This window comes from Balaenoptera acutorostrata, chromosome 11, assembly GCF_949987535.1.
Source record: "Balaenoptera acutorostrata chromosome 11, mBalAcu1.1, whole genome shotgun sequence".
Lineage (NCBI taxonomy): Eukaryota > Metazoa > Chordata > Mammalia > Artiodactyla > Balaenopteridae > Balaenoptera > Balaenoptera acutorostrata.
This window is the reverse complement of record NC_080074.1, coordinates 39,594,780-39,622,321: the sequence shown is the minus strand read 5'-3', so window position 1 is coordinate 39,622,321 and position 27,542 is coordinate 39,594,780. Positions and strand designations below refer to the sequence as shown.

At 36.8% G+C, this 27,542-nt stretch overlaps 1 protein-coding gene across 2 annotated transcripts in view; it reads left to right on the top strand.

Moving 5' to 3' along the window:
* Window positions 1–3,316: 3,316 nt before the first annotated feature.
* OTOGL (otogelin like) overlaps window positions 3,317–27,542 on the top strand; it is a 150,955-nt gene continuing 126,729 nt past the window's right edge. For both annotated transcript variants that reach the window (XM_057556858.1, XM_057556857.1), the window contains exons 1-7: window positions 3,317–3,395; window positions 4,520–4,559; window positions 5,520–5,568; window positions 12,681–12,747; window positions 14,404–14,502; window positions 18,336–18,490; window positions 24,740–24,861. In XM_057556858.1, coding sequence (XP_057412841.1) covers window positions 3,317–3,395; window positions 4,520–4,559; window positions 5,520–5,568; window positions 12,681–12,747; window positions 14,404–14,502; window positions 18,336–18,490; window positions 24,740–24,861 — 611 coding nt within the window. The remainder of the gene's footprint in view (window positions 3,396–4,519; window positions 4,560–5,519; window positions 5,569–12,680; window positions 12,748–14,403; window positions 14,503–18,335; window positions 18,491–24,739; window positions 24,862–27,542) is intronic.

Sequence of the window (27,542 nt, the reverse complement as noted above, 5' to 3'; positions counted from 1 at the left end):
GTATAAATTATAAGCCCAGCAATTTCCCATTCCTGCCAGTTGTTTTTAATGTGGTGTGTTGAGGCCAATAGGCTGTCAGGTGTCAACTTTCTAAAGATCATATTCCATGTGGGAAAATGTGCCGTGTTCTTGTATCAGAAAGGGAACTGTTTATCTCATGCATTATGTAGTTGCCTCAGACTTCTTATGAACTTAATATCTCTTCACAAGCTGGTGACTGACTCACTTTTTGCCAGAGTTCCTTTGTCAGAGTAGAATGAAATATAAAAGCTGTCAACTAAATTTTGACAGTAATAACTACATGTAGCAACAGTCATAAATTCCTTTTTTTGTGGTTCTGGGTCTAATCTTTCATCTAAATTCTCTATTATACTGTAGCTATTCATGGAAGTCTATTTTACCTATTTTCATGCAGCCTACCATTTAATGTAATGAATTCATAATGTAGTTAGTTGAAAAAGAACTTGGAATTTCTGGTATTGTTTTCTCTGCCATTGTTCATTCTCCTTTACTAATCTCCGACCTACTCTAAGCCTGGATGGAGGAGGAATAGAAAGCCATCATATGCTAAACCTCTAGCTATAAAAGAATGGTCACCCTGAGAATTCCCAATATAATTTCTTCTATTTTCTTTACCAGACAAAATAATTTATAGGTTTTAAATACATAGAGTTCAAAATAGAATAACAGTAATAAATATGCCAGGTGATATAACCTTGGAATTTTCAACTTTAACCAGTGAAAATGGCTGTAATGCTTTTGAATCAAACGTTTAAAGATACTGTATGAAATTTGAGATGAAAAGTTGAGAGTTATTACATTTGAATTAAGAATGTAAAATATCCAAGTTTATATTAGAAAGAAATACTTTTCACAGGCTTTATATTGCTGTTTACTAATCCTTTTTCACCAAGTTCTGGTAGTATTTAGAAATAACTATAAGCGTTATCAAAATGTTTCTTTTTTGAACCATGAAATTTAACTTTGGTTGCCATTTGGGATTTTTCCATAGGTATGTCACTTGTGACAAGCAGCTACCAGATTGGGGGAAAAAAATCCTGAAATATGATTTATAGAATCTTCATATTTTAGGTCGATTTTTATGGGAAATTATGAAGATAAGAGAAACTGTTGTAAATTAAGGAGGGGACTTAGTAATGTATATTTGTTATGTACATTTCCATGTTTTTCAGAAAGAGTTAATGAGCATTCTGTGTAAATCAATTTGGTGCCTTTAATTTAAAAAATTCTTTGGAGGAAAATTATTGCTCTCTAAACAAATTTCAAGCTTAACTTTTTTTTTTTAACATCTTTATTGGGGTATAATTGCTTTACAATGTGTTAGTTTCTGCTGTATAACAAAGTGAATCAGTTATATGTATACACATATCCCCATATCCCCCCTCCTCTTGCGTGTCCCTCCCACCCTCCCTTTCCCACCCCGCTAGGTGGTCACAAAGCACGGAGCTGATCTCCCTGTGCAATGCGGCTGCTTCCCACTAGCTATCTATTTTACATTTGGTAGTGTATATATGTCCATGCCACTCTCTCACTTTGTCCCAGTTTACCCTTCCCCCTTCCCGTGTCCTCAAGTCCATTCTCTACGTCTGCATCTTTATTCCTGTCCTGCCCCTAGCAAGCTTAACTTTTAAATTTATTCTGTATTCACATCTTCTTAAGTGTCTAGAATATTTTAATTTTGATTGTGGTTGAGTAGATACATAATTTTTAGACCAATAATTAGAATGTAACTATAAGTAACTAGGCCTGTTTAGACTTATATTAATTTATTGTCTAGTTAGTTTGAGTAATGACCAATAACCTTTCAATAAATATTTATTAGATACATATTATACTTAAGTTATTTAATCTAATCCATCAAAATTTAAAAATGAGTGTACATGTGCAAGTGTGTGTGTGTGTGTGTGTGTGTGTGTGTAGGCATATAGCTACTTATATTTTGGGGGAATTGGTGTGGTTTTCCTGCTTTAAAAATGAATTTATAGGCAAACATCTTCTCTTGGCTCATAGAATCAGCAATTATGTAGGCAATGGAAAGGCATTAAAATCATGTAAAGCAAGAGTAAAAGATTATTGAGTTTGAGACACAGAAAAGAAACTGTTTATATAGTAGATGTTGGGCATGCAATACATCAGGAGGTTAAGGATATTTTCACAGAAAGGACCAGGAAATCAGTGCACAAAAAGTGTCTGAGTACAACAAGGTATTAAGAACTGCTGTGTGTTTTTGTCTCATAAGGTAGTTCCTGTGTAGTTAGATATTCCTTACCACTGTGCCCCCATCTGTTAAGTGAGTCTGATACTTTGCAGGTAACTGATGGGATCTGCTATAGGCAATGTGCACCCATTATATAATCATGGCCTTCCCTCATTTATGGGGCTTAGATCATCTCTATGGAGTTCATTACGAAATATTAGAGCTGTTCTCTAATGCCAATCCAGGTAGTCAGTCGCTTCCAGAGAAGAGTGCACTTAGTGTTGGATTAAGAAGTTCTTTTTTGTTGTCTAATTGGATACTTGTCCCAGAGGATGGAAAAACAGGGTGTGAAGGAAGGTTTTCAGGATTAGGTGAGTTACTTTATTTTCTTTTTAAAGTCAAATATTAGAATATCATCTTTTTGTGTTATTATCTGCTTCTGTTGCAGAATGTTTAACAGAAAGATCTCTGGGCACATGTATATGTCAACTTAAACTACACTGAAATGGGACTGGAGTTGAAAATAAATGCACATAATTTTAGTTTACTTATAATTCTTAAAGAAGAGTTTATGAAAACATCTAGACATTCTAGGAATGATTGATAGGATTTTATTTCAAAGGACAGTAATTATTTTATGAATAACACAGTCTTCTTTCAAAGGACAGTAATTATTTTATGAATAAAACATGGAATAGATCACTAATTAGGAATAATGCTTATCTCTCATGACATCGGGAGATAACAGGGTTTTTTGTTTGTTTGTTTGTTGCGACTGATTTTAGAAGTCATAAAAGGCTAATATAGGCTAAAAAGGCGTATGATGTGCAGGAGTGGGGTAGGGTGTAACTAATACCGGCTCAGGTAAGAAGCTGCCATGCATTGCTAATGAGAGAGTCAGCCAAAGGGTTGCCTGCAAGTTCTAAAGCTTCAGATGCTGTATGTGGTTAGAAATCCTGGAATTCCTTTTTGAATTACTTTATTACAAAGCTAAATTTATAAGAATTTGAGCACTCTACAAGTACTCATACTTCTAAGATGCCATCTTAGTAAAGACCGACAATTTGGTTACATTTCAGGGAGAAAGGCTATACTGAAATGAACATTGTGAGAAAACTCAATTTAATGATACCTTGGAGTATATTCTTGCTTCATATACTGCTGTTTTCATTACAAGGTAAGAACTCATATTAAACTTTTACCTCATTTTATTGTATTTTAGTCTTCCTTGTAAATTGTAGAAACTGTTTCCTCTTATACTGTAAAACATTTTGAAGTCATTAGGATGGGTATATACTAAATGACACCCAGATCATTTTTTGGGAAAATTTTTAATGATATAGATAATTTGGAACTTTTAGTTTTCATTTTCTGAGTCTCTTTTTTAAATGTTAAAATCATGATGGGGAGGGGGAGGGGTGAGATGTGACAGGGTGAGAGAGTGTCATGGACATATAAAAAAAAATCATGATTTTATCATAATATGCAGCTGTACTGGAAGAAGCTCTGATTCTAACTTTTTCTCTTCTAAGTAATGATTTTAAACAGTTGTGTAATTTAAACATTTGAAATTTTATAAAAGATAAGGAGACATTGAGTACTTAAACTTTCTTGATGCCATCAACGCAAAGAATGGTAAAGGAATGTTTTAAGAAGGACTTCAATGTTTGAGACTAAGAATTGATTTTCAATTATAGCAATATTTATAAATTAATTTTTATAAAATATTTTTATGGCAGAAAGCATTTATTTACATTCAGTTGTTAATTTTTAATCCCTGAAAAGGGCTGTATATTTTGGGGCTTGTAGAGGAAGTGGGAGAAATTACTGAAGTGTAGAAGACCAGCGAGGTCACAGACACTATCTTCCAATCCTAGTAGTGACTGAAACTCCAAGGAGAAAATGTCTTAGAGCATTGAGAACTGGAGGGGACTTTGAAGATCAACTTGGCTACCACTGTTATTTTGTGATGTGTTTGCTTAAGTTTGGCATTTACTAAGTTGTAGGACTGGGACTAAAACTTGGATCTCTGACTTCAAGACTAGTGCTTATTCCACTGTATCATGTCTCTGTGTAAATCAAGGTACACTGCCCATTCTTTCTGAATTACTGGTCACCCTGATGTCTCACAGGGAATTTGCTGGTCAAAATCCTCTAGAAAATGTAAAATAACTAATAGCAAAACTCAGTCTAAGTTTCAGAATTCAGGTTTAAATGATCTGTTTTATAATCAGATCATGTGATCAAGATATTTGGATAATTTTTTTCATTCATATATATATATATATTTATCTCTGGCAGGTTATATTTGTACTTCATCCATCTTGACGAGAACATCAAAGTGAGTATTTCTTGTTCTTTATGTCCTCTAAAACATAAAGATAATGGGAATGAGCAAAGCTCAGCAGGTCAATATATCTGCTTTTGAAAAAATAAATATTTTACAAAATAAGGGCATGAGATTTAGTTATTTAAAACATTTCTACAAATTAAAAATTACTAGGCATTCAGTTCCTTATTTATGAAACAAAAATATTTCCTTTCATTTTAATTACAAGGGGAGTTTTTGGTGGTGTCCAATGACTGTAGATACTGAGGAGACATTTTCACTTCAAAGACTTGAAAAGAAGTTATATTCAGTAATTTCCTATTTCCTATTGTTATTATTAATGTACATTGTTGATTAGAAATGTGCTGTATTCTTAACATAGAGTAAAATAGTTTTTAATGATAAAAGAATAAAATGTTTCTAGCAGTAAATAATGAAAATCATTTTTTGGACTAAACTGATCTGCTTAATGAAAAGCGGAATTCTACTCACTGTTTGATTTTGATAACCCACAGTTTGATGTGCTTATGCACATTAATGTTAATCTGCCCTTTAAGACATGGAAAGAGAGAGAATCGAGTATTACGTTTGAAAAATGTGAACCTGCGCTTGTCGAATACTTATCTCACCAGTTTATGAAGGCATGTGGAGAAATTATCACGCATGTTAGTGCTACAGTGTTACACTATTTTGTTTATTTCTCTATCTCAAAGTTCCTTCCTAAAATGCAGTTTACATCAGAGACTGGAGAGATCTGGGGACACTCCCAAATTTTGTAAAATGAGACAGTGCCACCACCCAAATCTAACCCCTCCAAAGGGGGGAGGGGGACCTTTTCAATGTTAAACCAAGAAAGACCTCTTTGATAAAGTGATGGAAATCAGGAGGAAAACACCAGCTCTCTCTTGGGAAAGGCTTGTTCAGGTTGCCTAGGGGCCTTTGACTATACAAGTTCTTTTTGTTTTCTTCCAGAAACGGGTTTAATGAAAATCAACAGAAAAGAGCTCTTTTAGCAGCCCAGGTAGGTTATGCCTCAGATGGAGAGAGAGGCAGAGAAATAATCCATCCTGCTTTGGGCCTCTGCTGTCACTTCAACAATGAGACCTTTGTGGAGGCGAATAAAATGCTAAAAACAAGACAGGAAAGAGGAGGAAGAGGCAAAGTAACTTCTCTAGTGCTGTTCTGTGACCCTCCAGTTCAGGCTTAGCTCACATTCACTTGTTTGTGGTCAAATGATTTTTGCTATTCACCTCGGTTCCCTACTGATAGGCTCCCAGAATTTGTGGGAGATTTAATCTCACTACTTGCCAGAACATTTTAATTGGTTTAAAAGTTAAGCACAATGATAATAGGACAAGTACAAGCAAACAGGGGCAGAGAAAGGTATACCTGATCTGAGTAAAGTACCACAAAAGGGCATCAGAGGTGTCCTAGTGTCCTGACAAATGGGTTTTATATTATCTAATAAATCTAAATTACAGGCATTGATGAAGAGGTGACCTTTCTTTTTTTAGAGGGGTGGGGTAGCACTGAATTTGAGGAGGCCTTTTTGCTTGGGTCCCTCTATATAAAGGATATTGGATAACATAACTGCAATATCTTCAAATTATAGTTGGAATGTTTAAATGGGTGGATTTTAAAAAATATTTCTCTGTTAAAGATGGATGGTAAGATAGAGAATCCTAACTCAATATTAAGACATTTCTTTGGAAAGTAATATTATTTGAGTATTTATGTAGCAAACAGCTTATATATTCAAGGTCTTTGTCAAATGCTGAATTGCAGTAAGTTTCTATTAGCATTTTATGATGGATGCCTGTTTTTTTTTTTGTTTTTTTTTTAAAGGATTTTCTTATTTATTTATTTATTTATTTATTTATTTTTGGCTGTGTTGGGTCTTCGGTTCGTGCGAGGGCTTTCTCCAGTTGCGGCAAGCGGGGGCCACTCTTCATCGCGGTGCGGGGACCGCTCTTCATCGCGGTGCGCGGGCCTTTCTCTATCGCGGCCCCTCCCGTCACGGGGCACAGGCTCCAGATGCGCAGGCTCAGCAATTGTGGCTCACGGGCCCAGCTGCTCCGTGGCATGTGGGATCTTCCCAGACCAGGGCTCGAACCCGTGTCCCCTGCATTAGCAGGCAGATTCTCAACCACTGCGCCACCAGGGAAGCCCCTGCCTGTTTTTTTTATATTTTGTGAACTTAAAGAGAATTGAAAAAAAGAATATAGATGACAGATTTGATATGCTGTTGTGACGATTCAGAAGGCAGAACTAATTTATTCTTATCAAGAGTGGAGCTCTTTCTTTGCACTAGAATGGGCAAAGGATTGTCTATGGAAGGGAAACACTTTTTTTTTCTTAAAAAGAGTATTTTGTGTACTTAAGTACCTATGTATCATGTGAAGTGGTTAAAATGACTTTTCTCTGAGAAATGTCAAGTTGGCCAGTAGACCATATCAGCCACAAAAAGATATCAATGTGACTCAGCAGAAAATCCAATTTTGAGACAAACTGCATTCTGGTAGAACCCCCTAGATTGAAGAACCTGTGAAATATACCCCACAGGTGTCACATGAAACAGCCTGTGGATGGGCTTCTACTGTTGACCATTTGGATGTTTTTAGAATTTGTATAATTTACCCCCCCCCCCAGAATTATCTTAATACCTCCCTTTTGTTAATAAGTGAGGAACACACTTGCCTTGATTTCCCTTTTAGAGAGAATGAAGAGCTGGACACTTGCCCTTCTCTTTCCTGCAGCTAGAGAACACGCACCAACATTACTTAACATCTGAACAAATTTTAAGGGAAGAAATGTTAAAGAAGGGCAGTGAGGTCGCAATCATGCGTTTCACTGTTTAGGATTGAAATTTCATCCATTATGAGGCCATTCTTGTCCACAGATTCACTCCCCTGCTCTAGGAAGACGGAGCACTGATGGACAGATAAATGTGCACATAAGGACTCAGGAATATGTTGGCAATGAGATAACAATGACCAGAGAAAGGGTAGACAGAGACTTCTGTCAATGGTGTAATTGTGCGCTACAGTGATTTCTCATCTAAAGACTGTATTTCTCTGTGCTTCTCACCCTCCTGTGGAGATGTAATCAGCACGGAGGAAGAATGGGTTGTCCTCTTTCATCGGTTATGTGCCTATATGCACCCACTGCTTGGAATTTTTTTGCAGTTGCATCACATTTCAAAATTCTTCTCCTGAAAGCAGGGGCAGATTATTTATTTATTAGAGGTTGCATGCAATTTGTATATGCAGGAGTGAGGGAGAGAGGAAAGGGAGACTAGGAAGGGAGAAAATCCAGCACAGCTCTGTTGATGAGGGGCCTTCGTGCTTTAGGCATCTGGGGCTCAGCCTTGCTGGCATCCCTCTGAGGAACTGTGTACAGTGTTTTAGAATTGTTTCTCCAAGGGATGGGGGAGCTGGTCTACTTATCCACCATCACCAGCCTCTCATTCATTGAGGGCAGCTTCTGGGGGGACTTAAATCCCCTGAAAGTCATTTCTCTTGTCTATCCTGCTTGGACTCTACCCTAAGGCAGAGACAAAAAGAAGCCGGTGCTTGAGGGTCTCAGTGTGCACAGAAACCCAGATGCAGGTGAAGTCCAAGGTGAGCTGAGAGGATATGTGGAGGAGCATCAGCAGAACGTTTTATAGTCATGGTTCTAAACAGCTCTGGGAGGCAGATCATTCCCATTTGCATAATGTCTATTTCTGGTTTAGTTGGTATTTGTTGACAACACACAAGGGACCGTGCTAGAGGTATAACCATGAACAGCGGTGTTTGTTCTCTAGAAATTCAGTGCCTAGTGGAGGTAGACCTGTAAAGAAGTCATTTCTGTGTAACATGTTCATCGAATCTAAGACACCACCAATTTTTTGCCATTATTTGTATGATATAAAAAAATGAAAGAGCTCCCAACTATAAATGTAAGATGTGCTATTCTGAGTTCAGATCTGTTATAAAAATAAAAGCTGTGTGTCATGTCTTAGCATTAGTGAAGTGTTGTAGCATGATGAGTGGAATGCTGCAGAGATTAGGATGCTGTGGTAACCAGGAGGCTGGTGTGCTAAGTACTTATTGTAAGAGGTAAGAGGATATGGAGTGAAAAACAAACTATATATTTCTGCCTTGGTCTAATGTTGTCAAGTGTATTCAGTTTTTGCTTAATAATAAAAGTAGGTAACATGTTTACAACACTTATGTGCCTTGCACTACTTTTGGTGATTTACTTATCCCATTTCATTTAATCCTCACAATTCCGTGAGGCAGTTATTGTCATTCTGTTTTACAGATTGGGAAACTGAGGCTGAGCAGGTTAAATAATTTGTTCTAGTTTATAAGCCTGTATGAGACAGAGTTGAAGTCACTATACGCTCTTAGTGAGCATCAGTGATGATTCGTTAGCGCCAAAGGAAGAAGAATTTGGTGCCCAGTAATATTGGTTGTTGTGGTAGATTTAGGCAGTTGCAGACAATATAGCTAAAGAGAGAATAAGACTTGTCTTGAGGGAATCCAAGTCATAGACTTTTGTGAGTCTGACTTAGTTTGAAGAGAGAGGAAAGGGAAAAAAGAGGAGATTGAACAGTGAGGACAAAACCTTGGAGGAATGAAAGCAGGAAACAATGAACTTGGAGACATGATGGGGGCCAAGGACTTTAGAAAAGAGCCTTGAAGTGGCGAGCGAGTGTGGGAGTCCTTTTGTCTGCCATGGGGCAGGTATGCCCTTCAAGAGAAAAAGTACTGCAGTGCAAATTGCCAAAATAAAACTTTTACCATGTAAGAAGGAGACCAGAATCTGTTGAAAAGAGGTTTGTACCTGAAGTCACATTCCTTATCACCTTTTTTTTTTTTTTTAACATCTTTATTGGAGTATAAATGCTTTACAGTGGTGTGTTAGTTTCTGCTTTATAACAAAGTGAATCAGCTATACATATACATGTATCCCTGTATCTCCTCCCTCTTGCGTCTCCCTCCCACCCTCCCTATCCCACCCCTCTAGGTGGTCACAAAGCACTGAGCTGATCTCCCTGTGCTATGAGGCTGCTTCCCACTAGCTATCTGTTTTACATTTGGTAGTGTATATATGTCCATGCCACTCTCTCACTTCATCCCAGCTTACCCTTCCCCCTCCCTGTGTCCTCAAGTCCATTCTCTATGTCTGCATCTTTATTCCTGTCCTGCCCCTAGGTTCTTCGGAACCTTTTTTTTTTTTTTTTTTTAAGATTCCAAATATATGTGTTAGCATACGGTATTTGTTTTTCTTTTTCTGACTTACTTCACTCTGTATGACAGACTCTAGGTCCATCCACCTCACTACAAGTAACTCAATTTCATTTCTTTTTATGGCTGAGTAATATTCCATTGTATATATGTGCCACATCTTCTTTATGCATTCGTCTGTTGATGGACACTTAGGTGGCTTCCATGTCCTGGCTATTGCAAATAGAGCTGCAATGAACATTTTGGTACATGACTCTTTTTGAATTATGGTTTTCTCAGAGTATATGCCCAGTAGTGGGATTGCTGGGTCGTATGGTAGTTCTATTTGTAGTTTTTTAAGGAACCTCCATACTGTTCTCCATAGTGGCTGTATCAATTTACATTCCCACCAACAGTGCAAGAGAGTTCCCTTTCTCCACACCCTCTCCAGCATTTATTGTTTGTAGATTTTTTGATGATGGCCATTCTGACTGGTGTGAGGTGATACCTCATTGTAGTTTTGATTTGCATTTCTCTGATGATTAGTGATGTTGAGCATCCTTTCATGTGTTTGTTGGCAATCTGTATATCTTCTTTGGAGAAATGTCTATTTAGGTCTGCCCATTTTTGGATTTGGTTGTTTGTTTTTTTGATATTGAGCTGCATGAGCTGCTTGTATATTTTGGAGATTAATCCTTTGTCAGTTGCTTCATTTGCAAATATTTTCTCCCATTCTGAGGGTTGTCTTTTGGTCTTGTTTATGGTTTCCTTTGCTGTGCAAAAGCTTTTAAGTTTCATTAGGTCCCATTTGTTTATTTTTGTTTTTATTTCCCTTTCTCTAGGAGGTGGGTCAAAAAGGATCTTGCTGTGATTTATGTCATAGAGTGTTCTACCTATGTTTTCCTCTAAGAGTTTGATACTGTCTGGCCTTACATTTAGGTCTTTAATTCATTTTGAGTTTATTTTTGTGTAAGGTTTTAGGGAGTGTTCTAATTTCATTTTTTACATGTAGCTGTCTAGTTTTCCCAGCACCACTTATTAAAGAGGCTTTCTTTTCTCCATTGTATTTTCTTGCCTCCTTTATCAAAAATAAGGTGACCATATGTGCGTGGGTTTATCTCTAGGCTTTCTATCCTGTTCCATTGATCTATATTTCTGTTTTTGTGTCAGTACCATACTGTCTTGATTACTGTCGCTTTGTAGTATAGTCTGAAGTCAGGGAGCCTGATTCCTCCAGCTCCGTTTTTCTTTCTCAAGATTGCTTTGGCTATTCGGGGTCTTTTGTGTTTCCATACGAATTGTGAAATTTTTTGTTCTAGTTCTGTGAAAAACGCCATTGGTAGTTTGATAGGGATTGCATTGAATCTGCAGATTGCTTTGGGTAGTAGAGTCATTTTCACAATGTTGATTCTTCCAATCCAAGAACATGGTATATCTCTCCACCTGTTTATATCATCTTTAATTTCTTTCATCAGTGTCTTATATTTTTGTGCATACGGGTCTTTTGTCTCCTTAGGTAGGTTTATTCCTAGGTATTTTATTCTTTTTGTTGCCATGGTAAATGGGAGTGTTTCCTTAATTTCTCTTTCAGATTTTTCATCATTAGTGTATAGGAATGCAAGAGATTTCTGTGCATTAATTTTGTATCCTGCTACTTTACCAGATTCATTGATTACCTCTAGTAGTTTTCTGGTAGCATCTTTAGGATTCTCTATGTACAGTATCATGTCATCTGCAAACAGTGACAGCTTTACTTCTTCTTTTCCAATTTGGATTTATTTCTTTTTCTTCTCTGATTGCTGTGGCTAAAACTTCCAAAGCTGTGTTGAAGAATAGTTATCACCCTTTTTTCTTATCCTTCACTCTTTCCAGTTTTTCTAACATCATCTGGTACTCAATTTGACAATTATGAGGCAAATTTTGGGAATGTGTATTCTTCTGGTGAATGTAAAAATGCTGTTGGAAAGGACATTGCCCCAGATGATACACTAAATTGGCATTAAGTTGGAGTAAAAATCTATAGTTGATTAGTTTTAATAATCCACAGTTATTTGCTACTATTCCATATTAACCTCTAAAAATCTTATGGTTTTATCTGGGTTGCTTAGATTAATGTAAATCTCTTTCTTGCTAATTTTTTATGTGTGAGGCATTATGCTGGAATCTTTATATACATTATTTTATTTATTGTCTTAACTACCCAGTGAAGTATATATGTGTCATTGTTCCCATTTTACAGACAAGTAAAAGGAGGCACTAAGCAGTTAAGAAACTTGCCTTAGAGTAAGTAATGGCAGAATCAGGACTCTAATCCAGATCTGTTTGATTCTATAATTCATGAGCTTAATGATTACCCTGAAGTACCTTGGGCTCTATAAAAAGATACATTTAAATTTCTGTGAACTTTAAAGTGTCAGCTCTTTGGAGACTGAGGGTGTCACACTCACACTTCAGCAGCAGAGGCTTCTGTGGATGGTGTCTGCACAGATGGGGCTGCAGGAAGTGGGTACATCACTGTCTGTTGGTCCTTTGGTCCCATGCATTTTCTCCAGACCCATCTGCACCTGGAAGTATTAAAAAACTGCTACTCATGCAGGCAAAGCAGTCAGTTAATGCAAAGATTAGATTCTGACCAGGCTCTTTTCCAAGGAGGGCAGGGAGGCAGAACTGAGGTCAGAGAGCATAAAGGACTTGTCAAATTCAGGTAAGAAGCAAAATCAACCTTGAAGTCAGATCTAACTACAACCTTAGAGGAGCCCTTTCTGCCTCTCCAAGATTTTGCCTCAATAACCCAAGGAAATATGGAGTCATCTCTTTATAATTTCTGTGTTTGTAGCTGTTTTCCAGATTTTCCAGTTTTCATGTTTGTGTTGAATTAAATAATTTAATTCTCTTGAATTCTGATTTCTTTCTTTTAAAGTTTGAAGCAACTTCTCCAAGATATTTCTTCCATGAAGCTATTAATTGGGGTGAGAGTAAAATAAAAGGTTAGTGCTACATCTATGTTTTTGTATTTAGTTTCTCAAAAGACCCTTTTGGGGGATATAGTGAATCACTCTCTATGATTTCCACATAATGCATGAGGGAAACTGAGCCAGGGTGGTAATAGTACTTAGTAATAGTTTGTTTACTTCATATAGAAATTTGAATTATATTTGGAAATACACGGTTAAGCCGTTAGACAAAGCTGATAACTATACGACCAGGAAAGGTATCACTGGGTATCAGGAGCTTTTTTTCTGAATCAATTACTGGCTCCTCGATTCTTTGACATTGCTAGTTTTGCTTACCAATTTTCCATTTCCATTTAGCAGAATGCTAATGGTAGTTTGAAATTCAATTTGAATTTTTTGTTGCATTTAAAATCGCAGGGATTTCTGACTAGTTTTGTTTTGATATCTGTTTTCAGGAGAATAAACAGGGTTGTAACTAAATTTTTGAAGGAGATACATTTGCTTACCTAATTACTTTGACACTTATTGATTGGAAAAATACAAGATTGTGACCTAAGATAAAATTTGAAGATATATATGCCCCCCTAGAAAAAGAAAACTGCATTTAAATTTATGAAAAACATCATTTTCATCTGTATTTATGATTAAAGTTAAAGCAGCTCATTTCTCCTCAGTTAAGATATACTTAGGGAGTTGTATGTCTTTAAACGTAGAGACATTTTAGATCAATGAATTTTAAGGTGAAAGGATAATAGAGTTTTAAAATTCTTGCCTTCTGCAGAACTATGGTTAAAATACCGCAATTAGATAAGTGCCTTTCATGACCTGACCATATTCCGGAGAGGGCCAATCTTTAGTAAACACTTTATGGTCACTCAGAGATGTTCTCTAGTTCTCTTGATGTGTTACTTAAATCCTTTCTGCTTGAGTTTTGCCAGTTGTCTCTTGTGTTCTCCTTATTACAGGAAAATTTTTCACTGTGATTCATTTGCAGTTTTAAAACTCACTTACAGAGCTCATAGTTTCTTTCTTCCTCTTTTCAACATAATCCTTTGGGGTGATTTTTCTTTCCATGAAAGAAAAAATATTTTTGGTGACAACCAGCAGTGGCGTTGGCCTCTGCCCCATTAAAATTAACTATGGGTCAGAAAGAATGCATCCATTTGTAATTAAGCCTGAGGATTAATACACAAACTTAAAATGGAATGTTTAATCATTCTCTTAAAAAAGTAGTTTCCTTGGGAGTTCTATTATATATTGTGCCTGATCCCTTGAGCTAATGATGGACGTTTTTCTTTAATACAACACTTGCTCCTGGAGAAGTAGCTGATCAGACATGCCTAACTCCGTCAAGGGAATCATCTGCAGCTTGTGTATTTCTGGTTCTCATCATCTGGGACAGGGATTCCTTACATGGGAACTTGACCTTTCAATTGCTTGAAGGAGGCTAACCTTTGCTCTCAGGGTAGTTTGAGATGTGAAAGCCTGTCTTTCTTGTTTCACAGCACACGTAATGAAATGACCTAGATAGAGACTTAAGGGGCTTAATTCTTTAGCTCATCAAGGCAGTAGGCCCAGGATTCTGTTTGAGTTAACAGAGGTTACTGTTAGTCCAAGCTATATCTTGACAGATTTATGTTTATAAAAACTGATGCACGCCAGAAGATAACTTATTTTTTTGCCCTTCAGGTTCTTGTCCTCATGAATGCCTTAACGGAGCTTTCTGTTCTAAGGCTGGTACATGTGACTGTCAAATATTTCAGGCACTTGGGACACGGTGCCAGATTGGTAAGTTTCAGGGATACTTATGAGAGAATTATGAGATGCCGTGGAGAGCATGAAGGCATAATTTGCTGTATTAGTGTTCATTCTTTGGGAGTTGGTACAATAATATTGTGTATTAACTAGAGTATCCACAATTTATTTCCAGTAATTTTGAAACAATGTGAAAGAAAATGAGTATGCCCACTTTAGCTTCTCACTGAGCTCTATTTCCTCAAGTGTTTTTTCTTTTCTTTTCTGTTTTAAAATTTTTATTTAATTTTTAAATTATAGTTGATTTACAATGTTATTTTTTCATATTCTTTTCCATTATGGTTTATTACAGAATATTGAATATAGTTCCCTGTGCTACACAGTAGGACCTTGTTGTTTATCCATTCTATATACAATGGTTTGCATCTGCTGATCCCAAACTCCCAATCCATCCCTCCCCTGCCCCCCTCCCCCTTGGCAACCACAAGTCTGTTCTCTATGTCTGAGCCTGTTTCTGTTTCGTAGGTAGGTTCATTTGTGTCATATTTTAGATTCCACGTATGAGTGATATCATATGGTATTTGTCTTTCTCTTTCTAACTTACTTCACTTAGTTTGATAATTTCTAGGTCCATCCACGTAGCTGCAAATGGCATTATTTCATTCTCTTTTTTTATGGCTGAGTAATATTTCATTGTGTGTGTGTGTGTGTATGTTGTGTGTGTGTGTTTGTGTTTCACATCTTTATCCATTCACCTGTTGATGGACATTTAGGTTGTTTCCACGTCTTGGCTATCGTGAATAGTGCTGCTATGAACATAGGGGTGCATGTATCTTTTTGAATTATAGTTTTGTCTGGGTATGTGCCCAGGAGTGCGACTGCTGGATCCTATGGAAACTCTATTTTTAGTTTTTTGAGGAACCTCCATACTGTTTTCCATAGTGGCCGCACCAATTTACATTCCCACGAACAGTGTAGGAGGGTTCCCTTTTCTCCATACCCTCTCCGGCATTTGTTATTTGTAGATTTTTTTTAATGATGGCCATTCTGACAGGTATGAGGTAGTACCTCATTGAAGTTTTTTTTTTTTTAAACATTTAAAAAAATTTCTTTATTGTTGTATCTATTTTATTTATTTATTTTTGGCTGCATTGGGTCTTCGTTACTGTGTGCGGGCTTTCTCTAGTTGCAGCGAGCAGAGACTACTCTTTGTTGCGGTGCATAGGCTTCTCATTGCGGTGGCTTCTCTTGTTGTGGAGCATGGGCTCTAGGCACGCAGGCTTTAGTAGTTGTGTCACATGGGCTCAGTAGTTGTGGCTCATGGGCTCTAGAGCACAGGCTCAGTAGTTGTGGCACACAACTACTTAGTTGCTTAGTTACTCCACAGCATGTGGGATCTTCCTGGACCAGGGCTGGAACCCGTGTCCCCTGCATTGGCAGGCGGACTCTTAACCACTGCACCACCAGGGAAGCCCCCTCATTGAAGTTTTGATTTGTATTTCTCTAATAATTAGCAATGTTGAGCATCTTTTCATGTGCCTATTGGCCATACATAGGTCTTCTTTGGAGAAATGTCTATTTAGGTCTTCTGCCAATTCTTTGATTTTTTTTTTTCTTCTGTTATTGAGTTGTATGAGCTGTTTGTATATTTTGGAAGTTAAGCCCTTGTTAGTCACATCATTTGCAAATATTTTCTCTCAGTCCGTAGGTCGTCTTTTCATTTTGTTTATGGTTTCCTTTGCTGTGCAAAAGCCTATAAGTTTTATTAGGTCCCATTTGTTTATTTTTGTGTTATTTTTATTGCCTTGGTAGGCTAACCTAAGAAAACATTGGTACGGTTTATGTCAGAGACTGTTTTGCCTTTGTTCTCTTCTAGTAGTTTCGTGGTGTCATATCTTATATTTAAGTCTTTAAGCCATTTTTGTGAGGGTGTGTTCTAACTTCATTGATTTACATGTGGCTGTCCAACTTTCCTGACACCACTTGCTGAAGAGACTATCTTTTTATCCATCGTGTATTCTTGCCTCCTTTGTCAAAGGTTAATTGACTGTAGGTGGGTGGGTTTGTTTCTGGGCTCTCTATTCTGTTCCATTGATCCATATGTCTGTTTTTGTGCCAGTACCATGCTGTTTTGATTACTGTAGCTTTGTAGTATTGTCTGAAGTCTGGGAGGGTTATGCCTCCTGCTTTGTTCTTTTTCCTCAGTATTGCTTTGGCAATTCTGGGTCTTTTATGGTTCCATATAAATTTTAGGATTATTTGTTCTAGTTCTGTGGAAAATGTCGTGGGTAATTTGATAGGAATCACGTTAAATCTGTATATTGCTTTGGGTAGTATGGCCATTTTAACACTTTGAATTCTTCCAACCCAAGAGCATGAGATATTTTTCCATTTCTTTAAATCATCTTCAGTTTCCTTTATCAATGTTTTATAGTTCTCAGTGTATGAGTCTTTCACCTCCTTGGTCAGGTTTATTGCTAAGTATTTTATTTTGTTTTTGATGCGATTCAAGTATTTTTTCCATTTTAAATGGTACTGGCCCATTAAAACCAGGTTTCCAATTCATCTCTCTTTTGCTTTATAAATTAGATTTGTTATTTGGAGCCACTCATTCTTTTTGACTTTGAATTAATGGAACATTCTGTACATAAAAGAGAAATAGTGTTGAGAGCTCTTCAAAGGCAGAGGGTTCTTAAAAACATTTTTATCCATGGTGTCTAGGTTAGGACCCTACATCAATAATGACTAAAAAACATTCATTTGTTTAATGAGTATTTATTGAGCATCTACTCGATCCCAGGCTGGGCACTGGGAAGAGTGAATAATATAGACATGTTTCTGCCCTCTTGGAGGTTATAGTCTAGAGGAGGGGGACCAACACATAACAGATACACAGTAATTACACTTGTGACGTGCTGTAAAGGGAAGTGCAAGATTTTATGAAAATATGCAACAGAGGTAAGGCATACTATCAGAGAAGACTGCCTGAATAATAAATAACTCTGTTTTTTCTTGAAAAGGCCAAAGTTGGCCAAGCCTAATACATTTAGGTAAATTACAAAAAGAAAAGATAAAGTGATTGTGCCTTATCTTTATGCTCCTTATAGAGTATATTAACACATTTTAATGTCTTAACCAATATGTATTACACATTTTGAGTGCTCAGTAAATGTCACTGATTTTCATATTAATCTAGAAGGAAGGGTCTACAAAATCAAAATAGAATAGAAGGTGACCCACAAAGGTATAAAGGGAGATAGGCATGAAGGCAACAGGAGATGAAGTTGTATGCTTTAAGACAAACACTGCTTACAATGTGACCAGTTTGAAGTCATGAATTCCTAAATTCCAGCATACTTTGGATGACTAATGCTCCCCATCCCCAGGTCCCAGACTTCTAAACATGACTTTTTGGTCAGTGGTTAATTTTCTCTGTGGATGCTATTATTTTCGGAAGAATTTCAGAGACTAGAACACTGTCAGTGTTAATTTTTAGAACACTTAGTGGTGACATTTCTTTCTTTCTGAGCCATTATATTTGCTTTATCACTATCACCTTCTTTTACTTTATCATTCTCTCCTCTCTTCCTCTCTTCCAGAGTCTTTGTTTGGAAGCAAAAATTAAGGAAGTTTCTAACATAAAACCTTTCTTCAAAACAACTTGGAGACCATGTTTTTCTTCAGAAGAGTTTGATAGTTTTGAGAGCAGTTGGTAATTTTGTTAGGTATTTTTCCCTGTGATATTGTCTACCAAAGAAGAAAACATTTATTTTAATGAAAATTAGAATCACCTAGCGTGACTGAACCTTGCCAGAAACAGGTATAATTTGTTTTATTCTACTAAATATTATCCTATTTCTTTTCAGTGCCAAACATGGGCAATGGCAGAGATGGGATTTGCAAAACCTGGGGACAGTACCACTTTGAAACTTTTGATGGCATCTACTATTATTTCCCAGGAAACTGTTCTTACATTTTTGCGAAGGACTGTGGTAATTTGGAGCCTCGGTACACTGTATGGGTAGGTGATCCTAGGACATAATTAACTTAAAAATTATTTCTGGCCAAGTCTGTATTTTTAAAGTACTGGACAAATCATGGAAAATATATAGTAATCATAGCATGAATACTTAGGGCCCTGACTAAGGAAGGAGAGGGGCTGGTTCTGAATGGGATGGGCCAAATTTGTAGCTATTTTGAGTATATTTCTATCAAGATGGAGCCTAGGACTAGGAGAAGAAAGGTTTGCATCCATATGGTTGGGACATGTAGGCAACACAGAAATGTCTATATCATGGATGTCATAATATCAACTCCAGTTGACATACTCATTCTTCACGTTTTATTTGATCATTTTGAAGAGAGGGTAGGTTGGCATCAATCATATTACTCGTATATGTTTCCTTCTTGACATGTCCAGTGTGATGGCCATCTGGATTTTTTTAAATGACATACCTCACTCTAATCTGGGGGCTGGAATTTATTAAATGGAGTGTATGAATTATATAAACACGGGCTAAAGGATGTGGAGACAGGCAGCTAATTTCTAGGTAGATTGATACTATATGATTGAGCTCAGAGAGTTAGTTCTTAGTTGCAGAGTTCTTTCTTCAAAAGAATTCATAGGAGACATCTCAAAATGCAAGCTGCAGAGTAGCTCTGGTAGAAGTAAGGAAGTAGGGACCTTTTTCCCTGCTGTTGTCTTCCTCTGAATTTTCTGGTATCTCAAAACACAGCCAGAAAACTGCAGTGCTGTCCTGTTCTAAAGCTAAAACCCTCCATAACCATCATTTGTTTGAATCTCTGTTGTTGAATCCCTCTGACTTATGTTGGAGTTGCCTAAATTTTCTTTCTCTCTTAGACGAGGCAAATATTCAAAAGTAGGCCCTAAAGCTTTTCAACAGCAACAAATCCTTGTGCCCTCAAAAGGAAATGAAGTCTATTGAAAGTTAACTTATGGGACATAAGGATAAAAAAATTGGAGGTCTCTTTTGGTCAGGAAGTTAGTGGCATGCGTTTTTAGTTCATACAGGGCTCAGTCCCCTATTGCCCTTTACTCATCCACTCTAGGAAGGAGTTGCTGGGTTTATCGCTCAAACATCTTCTGTTTCATTGAAATGTTCTTATTCAGTGTCTGATCCTTTTGAGGACTAAGGTGTCAAGGAGATAATTGTGTGATCATAACACACAATGTTCAACTGTGCTTCCAGAGTTAATAGATAATTGTTTTTACTTGGCCCTCTTTGGTTGGTGGAATTTGCTTTCACATTAACAAATCCATTTACTTTAAATGTCATCTTTCCCCGATTGTAAAAGTTGTTCACCTCTTTTGTAGAAAATTTGAAAAATTCAAAGAAGTCTAAAAAATACTATCAGAATGATCAGTCAAGGCTTATCAGTGCTAATGGCTTCATATATTTCCTTCTAAATTTTTTCCTCTGGATTTTATACACATAAATTTGAAATTTTACTATGCATAATTTTATTTCCCGCATTTTCACCTAATATTATATGAAGAACTTTTTTTCCACGTCAGATGTTCTTGACAAACACAAATTTTGTTAGCTGTATTTGTTCCAACTATGGAATACTGAAATTATTTAATTGTACCCTGTTTTAGAAATTTAGATTTAAAAAATATTTTCAGTATTTTAAAAGATGCGTATTAATAAATATCTTTTTGCATATATCTTTTTTATGCTCTTGATTCTTTTCTTTTTCTTCTTTAAATTCAATTTTATTTTTATGAAAATAATACATGTACTTAGTTTAAAAGATTTCATCAAGATATATGAAGCCAAAAAATAGCCCCTCTTTCCTTCACTCCTTGACCCCAGCTGAAGTCTGACTCCCCAAAGGCAATTACTTCAAGTTTTTTAGATGTTTCTTTTTATAATTTTTTTTTTTCCCTACTTTATTTATTTATTTATTTATTTTTGGCTGTGTTGGGTCTTCGGTTCGTGCGAGGGCTTTCTCCAGTTGCGGCAAGCGGGGGCCACTCTTCATTGCGGTGCGGGGACCGCTCTTCATCGCGGTGCGCGGGCCTTTCACCATCGCGGCCCCTCCCGTTGCGGGGCACAAGCTCCAGACGCGCAGGCTCAGCAGCTGTGGCTCACGGGCCCAGCCGCTCCGCGGCATGTGGGATCTTCCCAGACCAGGGCTCGAACCCGTGTCCCCTGCATTAGCAGGCAGACTCTCAACCACTGCGCCACCAGGGAAGCCCTAGATGTTTCTTCTGGCTTTTACCTAACATGTCAAAATGTGCTATTATTTCTTCAAAGTTAGGACTTATTTCTTCACTTCTTACTATGGAAAATGGGAAGTCATCTGTTAAGTTATCCTTCCTGCCCCTAACACACACACACACACACACACACACACACACACACACACTTTCCTTTTCTCCTCCTAATAGAGTTATATCACCGTTATTGGTTAAATATGTGGTTTTTATATTATTGTCATTTACATATTGTACATATAGGAACAATATTTATATAAATATTGTTGAGAGCTGAGCCTAATATGTTATTGTGATTTTATTTCTCTGTACAATTTTATAGAATTAACAGTTATCCCATTTTTCATTTGCTGCATTTTCTATACTTCAATCATTTTTTCCTTCAAAGTATCTCTAAACAACTGTTCTCAACATGGTCAGATACATCAGACAATCTCTCAGTTTCTCTTTCCTTCCCATGAGATGTCCCTTCCTCACTTCTTCATTTTCCTGTTACAACTGAGAGTGGTTGCTTTTGAGCCTACTGTACACCTAGCACTCAGGATTTTATTCACCATCTTCCTGGAGAATTTCATTCTTCTCTCTCCTATATTGGTTTCCCTGTTTCTTAGGTCCCGTGAAGTGTCTAGCAGTCCTTGAATTTTGTTCATACTTGAGAGATAGGCTCTAAAAAGCTTATTGGATGCTCTGATCATGTGGGCAGTGCTTGTTTGTAGTGCTTTCTGGAAAGGGAAGATATTTTCCTGGAAAGAGTGTTACTGAACTAGGTTCATTCTGCCCATCTAGCAGCAAGCCAAAATGCTGAGGTGCCGGGGTTTGCAGCAAAGAGAGGGTTTATTAGGCAGCTAAGCGAGGATACAGGAGAACAAATCTCAGATCCATCTCCCTGAAGGCAAGGGTCTTGGGGTATTTATTGGATAAAGAATAAAAAAAGCAGGGCGGCCTGAGGCGTGGGAGCCTGGGGAAAGGTGACTGGAAAAAGGTGTGGGGAATCGTTGTTCCAAAATGGAGGCACTTAGCATGATCTGAGGGTGTTTTCAGCCCTGTGACGTCAAAAGGTCACCACACTTGCACATTGGAGCAAGTTGGAGGGGAAGGGGTCCTCTCCAGTCTTGACCAGCTAACTCAAACTAGACACCCCTGACACCAAGTTCCTGGAAAACAACTTGGGCAAACATCTTATTGTTTAGGCTACGTGCTGCTTGGAGTACATGCAAATCTTTGGTAGCAACAATTAAAACGACCTTGGTTAGTGAAGGCAGGTGAAATGGATTTGACTAATGATTACCCATGTTTCAAGAGTGCATAGGAGGGAGAATTTTGAAATCTTGATTATAGTTTGGAAATCACTTTCAGAATGTTGAAATTCAATTCATTCTGATTTCTGATCATTTTGCATATGGTCTTTTAAAATTTCCCTTCTCTTTATAGAAATTTTTAGTTCTCTTTATCCCCAATGTTCTGAGATGTCATATGTGAATTTTTTTTTTTTCCATTTATCGTGCTAGGTACTTGATAGGCCCTTTCTAGCAATCCAGATCCTTCAGTTTTGGAATAATATTTCTTTCTTAATTTCCTCTCTTTCTCTCTTTCAGAAATTCTGTAATTCAGATATTGGAGCGCCTGAACTAAGTGACTGATTCCTTAATTTTCTCATGGATTTATTTCTCTTTTCCATCTTTTTGCTTTTTTGTTTTACATTTTGGGAGATTTCTTTCCAGCCTTAAATATTTATCTTCCAGGAGTTCTATTTCAGTTATAAGTTTTTCCTATCATATTGTCAATATCCAATCACTTATTTTTATTCCTTGAATTTCACTTTTAACATCATTTTATTCTTGTTTCATGAATGGCCCTTTCTCACTGTTCTCCCTGAAGATATCAATTATGGATTCTCAGAAGTTTATTTTTCTGACTTGTTTTTGATTCCTTTGATCTCCTTTCTTTTGTTTATTTGGCGCCTGCCTTTCACATTGCAGGCTTTTATCAAATGATCCATGAATGTTTATTCACATTTGAGAATTAGGCCCCCAATATTAGTATCTGTACATCTTTTTCAATTTTGTTTCTTCAAGGAAAACTCCTCCAGTATCCTGCCTAGGGTCATATGTCTGGATTCCTGGATACTGAGAACATTTTAGTTATACTCCTACTTTAGGCTTTTTGCATTTGCTATTCCCTTTGCCTAGAATGGTCTAAATATCCATATGGCTTGCTCTTATCCCTCCTTCATCTTTACTAGAATTTCCCCTTCTCAGTGAGGCTTTTGTTGTCCATTCAGTCTAAAACTGCCCCCAACCCCCCAACAACCCTCGATACACATGCTATCTCTTTTCTCCACTTAATATTTCTTCATGTCATGTAGCATGGTGCATATTTTAGTTACATGTAGTTATTTTTTTTTATTAACTGTTTTTCTCTAATGGAATATAAGATTCATGAGGGCAGGTATTTTTGTCTATTTTGTTGACTTCTACATCTCCAGAATCTAGAACAGTGCCTGGTACATAATAAGTGATCAATAAAATTTGCTGATTAATCACTAAATTAATATATATTACATTCTTGCAATATTAAACATCTATCTTATCATTGGTGATTTTTCTTATCACTTTTATGCTTTGAAAGTTCTTTTCCATCTATATAGTTATATGTATTTTCTTTCAGCTATTTTCTGCTGTCATTATTTGGACCTTTAAAAGTTTATTTTGGTGGTAGGGTAAGAGAATCTAACATTCCTCTTCTCCTTTCTTACTTTCCTCTTCTCTTTTCTTCCTTGCTTTCTTTTTTATTTTTACTAGTAAACTAATTTTCCCATCAGTTTTTTGAGAAATAACCTCTCTTCCCTAAAGTGTTTGGACAATTTTATTTTTAGAGTTATAGTTACTTTTGCAACCTTTAAATATTACTTTGTGTAATATATATATTTTTAACATCTTTATTGGAGTATAATTGCTTTACAATGGTGTGTTAGTTTCTGCTTTATAACAAAGTGAATCAGCTGTACATATACATGTATCCCCATATCTCTTCCCTCTTGTGTCTCCCTCCCTCCCACCCTCCCTATCCCACCCCTCTAGGTGGTCACAAAGCACCGAGCTGATCTCCCTGTGCTATGCGGCTGCTTCCCACTAGCTATCTATTTTACATTTGGTGGTATATATAAGTCCATGCCACTCTCTCACCTCGTCCCAGCTTACCCTTCCCCCTCCCCATATCCTCAAGTCCATTCTCTAGTAGGTCTGTGTCTTTATTCCCATCCTGGCCCTAGGTTCTTCATAACCATTTTTTCTCTTTTTTTTAAGATTCCATATATATGTGTTAGCATACGGTATTTGTTTTTCTCTTTCTGACTTACTTCACTCTGTATGACAGACTCTAGGTCCATCCACCTCACTACAAATAACTCAATTTCATTTCTTTTTATGGCTGAGTAATATTCCATTGTATATGTGTGCCACATCTTCTTTATCCATTCATCTGTTGATGGACACTTAGGTTGCTTCCATGTCCTGGCGATCACACCACATAGTTTTATTTTTTTATTTTTTTATTTTTTTTATTTGAGTCCTCTCCCTCTTTTTCTTGATGAGTCTGGCTAATGGCTTATCAATTTTGTTTATCTTCTCAAAGAACCAGCTTTTAGTTTTATTGATCTTTGCTATTGTTTTCTTTGTTTCTATTTCATTTATTTCCACTCGGATCTTTATGATTTCTTTCCTTCTGCTAACTTTGAACATCACATAGTTTTAGAATATTAACATCCTGTATGTAAAGATTCAGATCATTTAAATAAATATGCTAACTTAACTTGTACTTTATGAAGTTACTTCTGTTGTCCAATTTCTGAAGCAAATATCTTTTTTTCTCCTGAAAATCCTAACTGTACTTATAATTTTGTAAAGTGTCACGGGACTAATGATGCTATAGAGCTGTAGACGTGCATTGTGGATTTAGTTAACTCAAACGAAGGCAAGTTTGTGTGTTGTTGTTGCTTTCTATGCTTTCTCTTGTTTTTCTCCCTTTAAGGTTCATAATAGCCCTAAATGCCTTGGTTCAGTGTATTATTGTTATCGGTCGATCAGCTTGTTCTTTTCAGACCAAGAGGAAATTCGAATTTATGGGCATGAAATAAAAAAGAATGGAATCAGGTAAGATATGATAAATGATATAATGAAAATAATACAACGGATTAACAGAATTTCTAAACATCTCACTCTGGAAGTGAATGTGGAGGAAGGGAGAGGATTTCTTCAATAGTAAACTTTAAGTTATAGCATAAAGACATAAAAATTTCAGTAGGCTCCAAAGCCAGCCAGGTGGCCAGGAATCTAACAGTTTAGCCTCCCTAATGTTTGTGCAGGATACAAATATACTTATATAGGTAGAGGTAAGATTATTACATCTACTTGTAAGAGAGATTCAGGAGAAATCCTCATAGTTCAACTCAAATTATTTTTGCCCCCTTTCTTAAATCTTTTCCTGTTTTTTTTTTTTTTTTTTAAACAGAAAATCAAAATAAAACTAAACCTCTGAAAATCCTTTCCAAATTTGTGTGAATGAGGTTTGGGTGTCACTTAGGATTTTCTGTTAGTGTTCTGACGAAGAGTTGAGAGTCAATAAATAACTGGTCTTCTTGAATAGATAAGAGAGGGGCCCACTTGTAGAACTGAAACTTTAGGGGAAGCAGATGTTTATTTATTTGGTGGAAGGTTTCGTACATTTTAAACTAGAAGTACTGTGGAATAATCTACCATCCAATCTAAATAAGTATAGAAATACTCAATTTTAAGTTACCCCCCATCCTTGACACACTCTCTATCCCTTTTCTCTGCTTAATATCTCTCCTTCATGTCATCTAGCATAGTCCATATTTTAGTTACATTTCATCATAAATTTTATTAACTGTCTTCCTCTAATGGGATATATTTCATGAGGGCAGGTATTTTTTCTGTTTCGGCTGACTTACGCTGAGAAAAGTAAATTGTGTGATAGCTCAATTCTATCCGTCATTCAGAATTCACCAGCAAGTGTTTGAACCATGGGAATTTTTTCCAGGGCAATGGCTATACCGACCTACGTGCTTTGTTTTCAGTTTAGATCCCTCAGGAGGCAGCAGGTGAGATGATAGCAGGAGGGGCTTTGGATGAAGCACCAGGGGAGCCGGGCACTGACCCAGGTTCATAGTCAGGCAACCCCAAGCAGCCCCTCTGCCTCTCTTGGGCTTATTTTCTTCCTCAACTGGGTTCTGTACTTTTCATTTTCTTATAAAAGAAAGATTATCCATTTGAATGGGAAGGTAATGCACTTACATATGTTTTTCTTGGAGCTGAATTTAAACAGTGGTTTAGGATTTTTTTTTTTTTAAGAAATTCACGTTCTTTTATTTATTTATTTATTTATTTATGGCTGTGTTGGGTCTTCGTTTCTGTGCGAGGGCCTTTTCCAGTTGCGGCAAGTGGGGACCACTCTTCATCGCGGTGCGCGGGCCTCTCACCATCGCGGCCTCTCTTGCTGCGGAGCACAAGCTCCAGACGCGCAGGCTCAGTAATTGTGGCTCACGGGCCCAGCCGCTCCGCGGCATGCGGGATCCTCCCAGACCAGGGCCCGAACCCGTGTCCCCTGCATTGGCAGGCAGATTCTCAACCACTGCGCCACCAGGGAAGCCCTAGGATTTTTATATGGGATTTGGGATAACATAGTGGGCACTTAAAAATTATTGTTTTATAAAACAAAAACTCCATTTAAGTAGATTTTCAAGAATACTAACCCTTCGTTAAATATAGGACATAATATTTAAATTTTAACTCAGAAAAAAAATTTCTTTGAAGATTTCCATTTGTATAATAGAAAGAAGATGGTTTTCTTATTATTCAGCTAAATTGCTTATAATAATGCTATACTGGGCCTAGGGCCTATCTCATAGCAGATGCTAGAGAAATGTTTACCAAAATGAAGTCAAATGTGTTTGGCTCTGCACATCATACTTTACCTTTCTGGACTTCAGTTCTCTCCCCTGTGAAATGCAGGGTTTTGGTACATATGAACCTGTGAATAATTTTCAGTATTAATCTGTGCATTCAGTTTAGTTTGCATTGTTAATGTTTCAAGTTGCATGGAGGTTTTCTTAAACTTATGGGAGATTATCTAATTTTTAGTATCATCACCCATCTCTACTAGCATCTTTTAATGTATAGACATTTGGATAATCACAGTTATGTACCTTTTGTTTTCAAAAATTGTGTATTTAATCAAATTTACTATGAAAGAGATCAAGTGACAAATGACCAAACCAAGGAATACCTGCAAAAGAACAACTATACCTTGCCGCAGTGAACATCCCATTGCTATGGAATATCTTTATAAAACATGACTCACTTTTTTTAAGTATAGCTTTTATAAACTTGCAAACTTAAACAATATTATTCGTATTAACTTTTACTAGGAATTGAAAATGAATTTCTTATGTTTATAATTTTTAATAAGAATAGATTATGACAGTAAAGTCATTTACTCTCTCGTATAAATTCTAGCTATTTTCCTATTCTTATAACTAAATCTTATGACTAAAAAATTATCTGCACACATACTTGTGCAAATGATTACAGATATTTTGAATTGTTTCTTTAGGGACTATCCCTTTGTTAATGAGTATGTTTAATTTTATAGTTTTTATTTCATGTAGCCATATTCTTACTGGAAAGGAACTCACTAATTTGAAGCTTTTGAGAGAAATGTATAAATGTACCTACTAACCTCTCACCTCACATTATTCAGTTAGCATGGCTAAGTTTCTTCTGTCCTCTTATGTCTCTCACTTCCTCTGTATGTG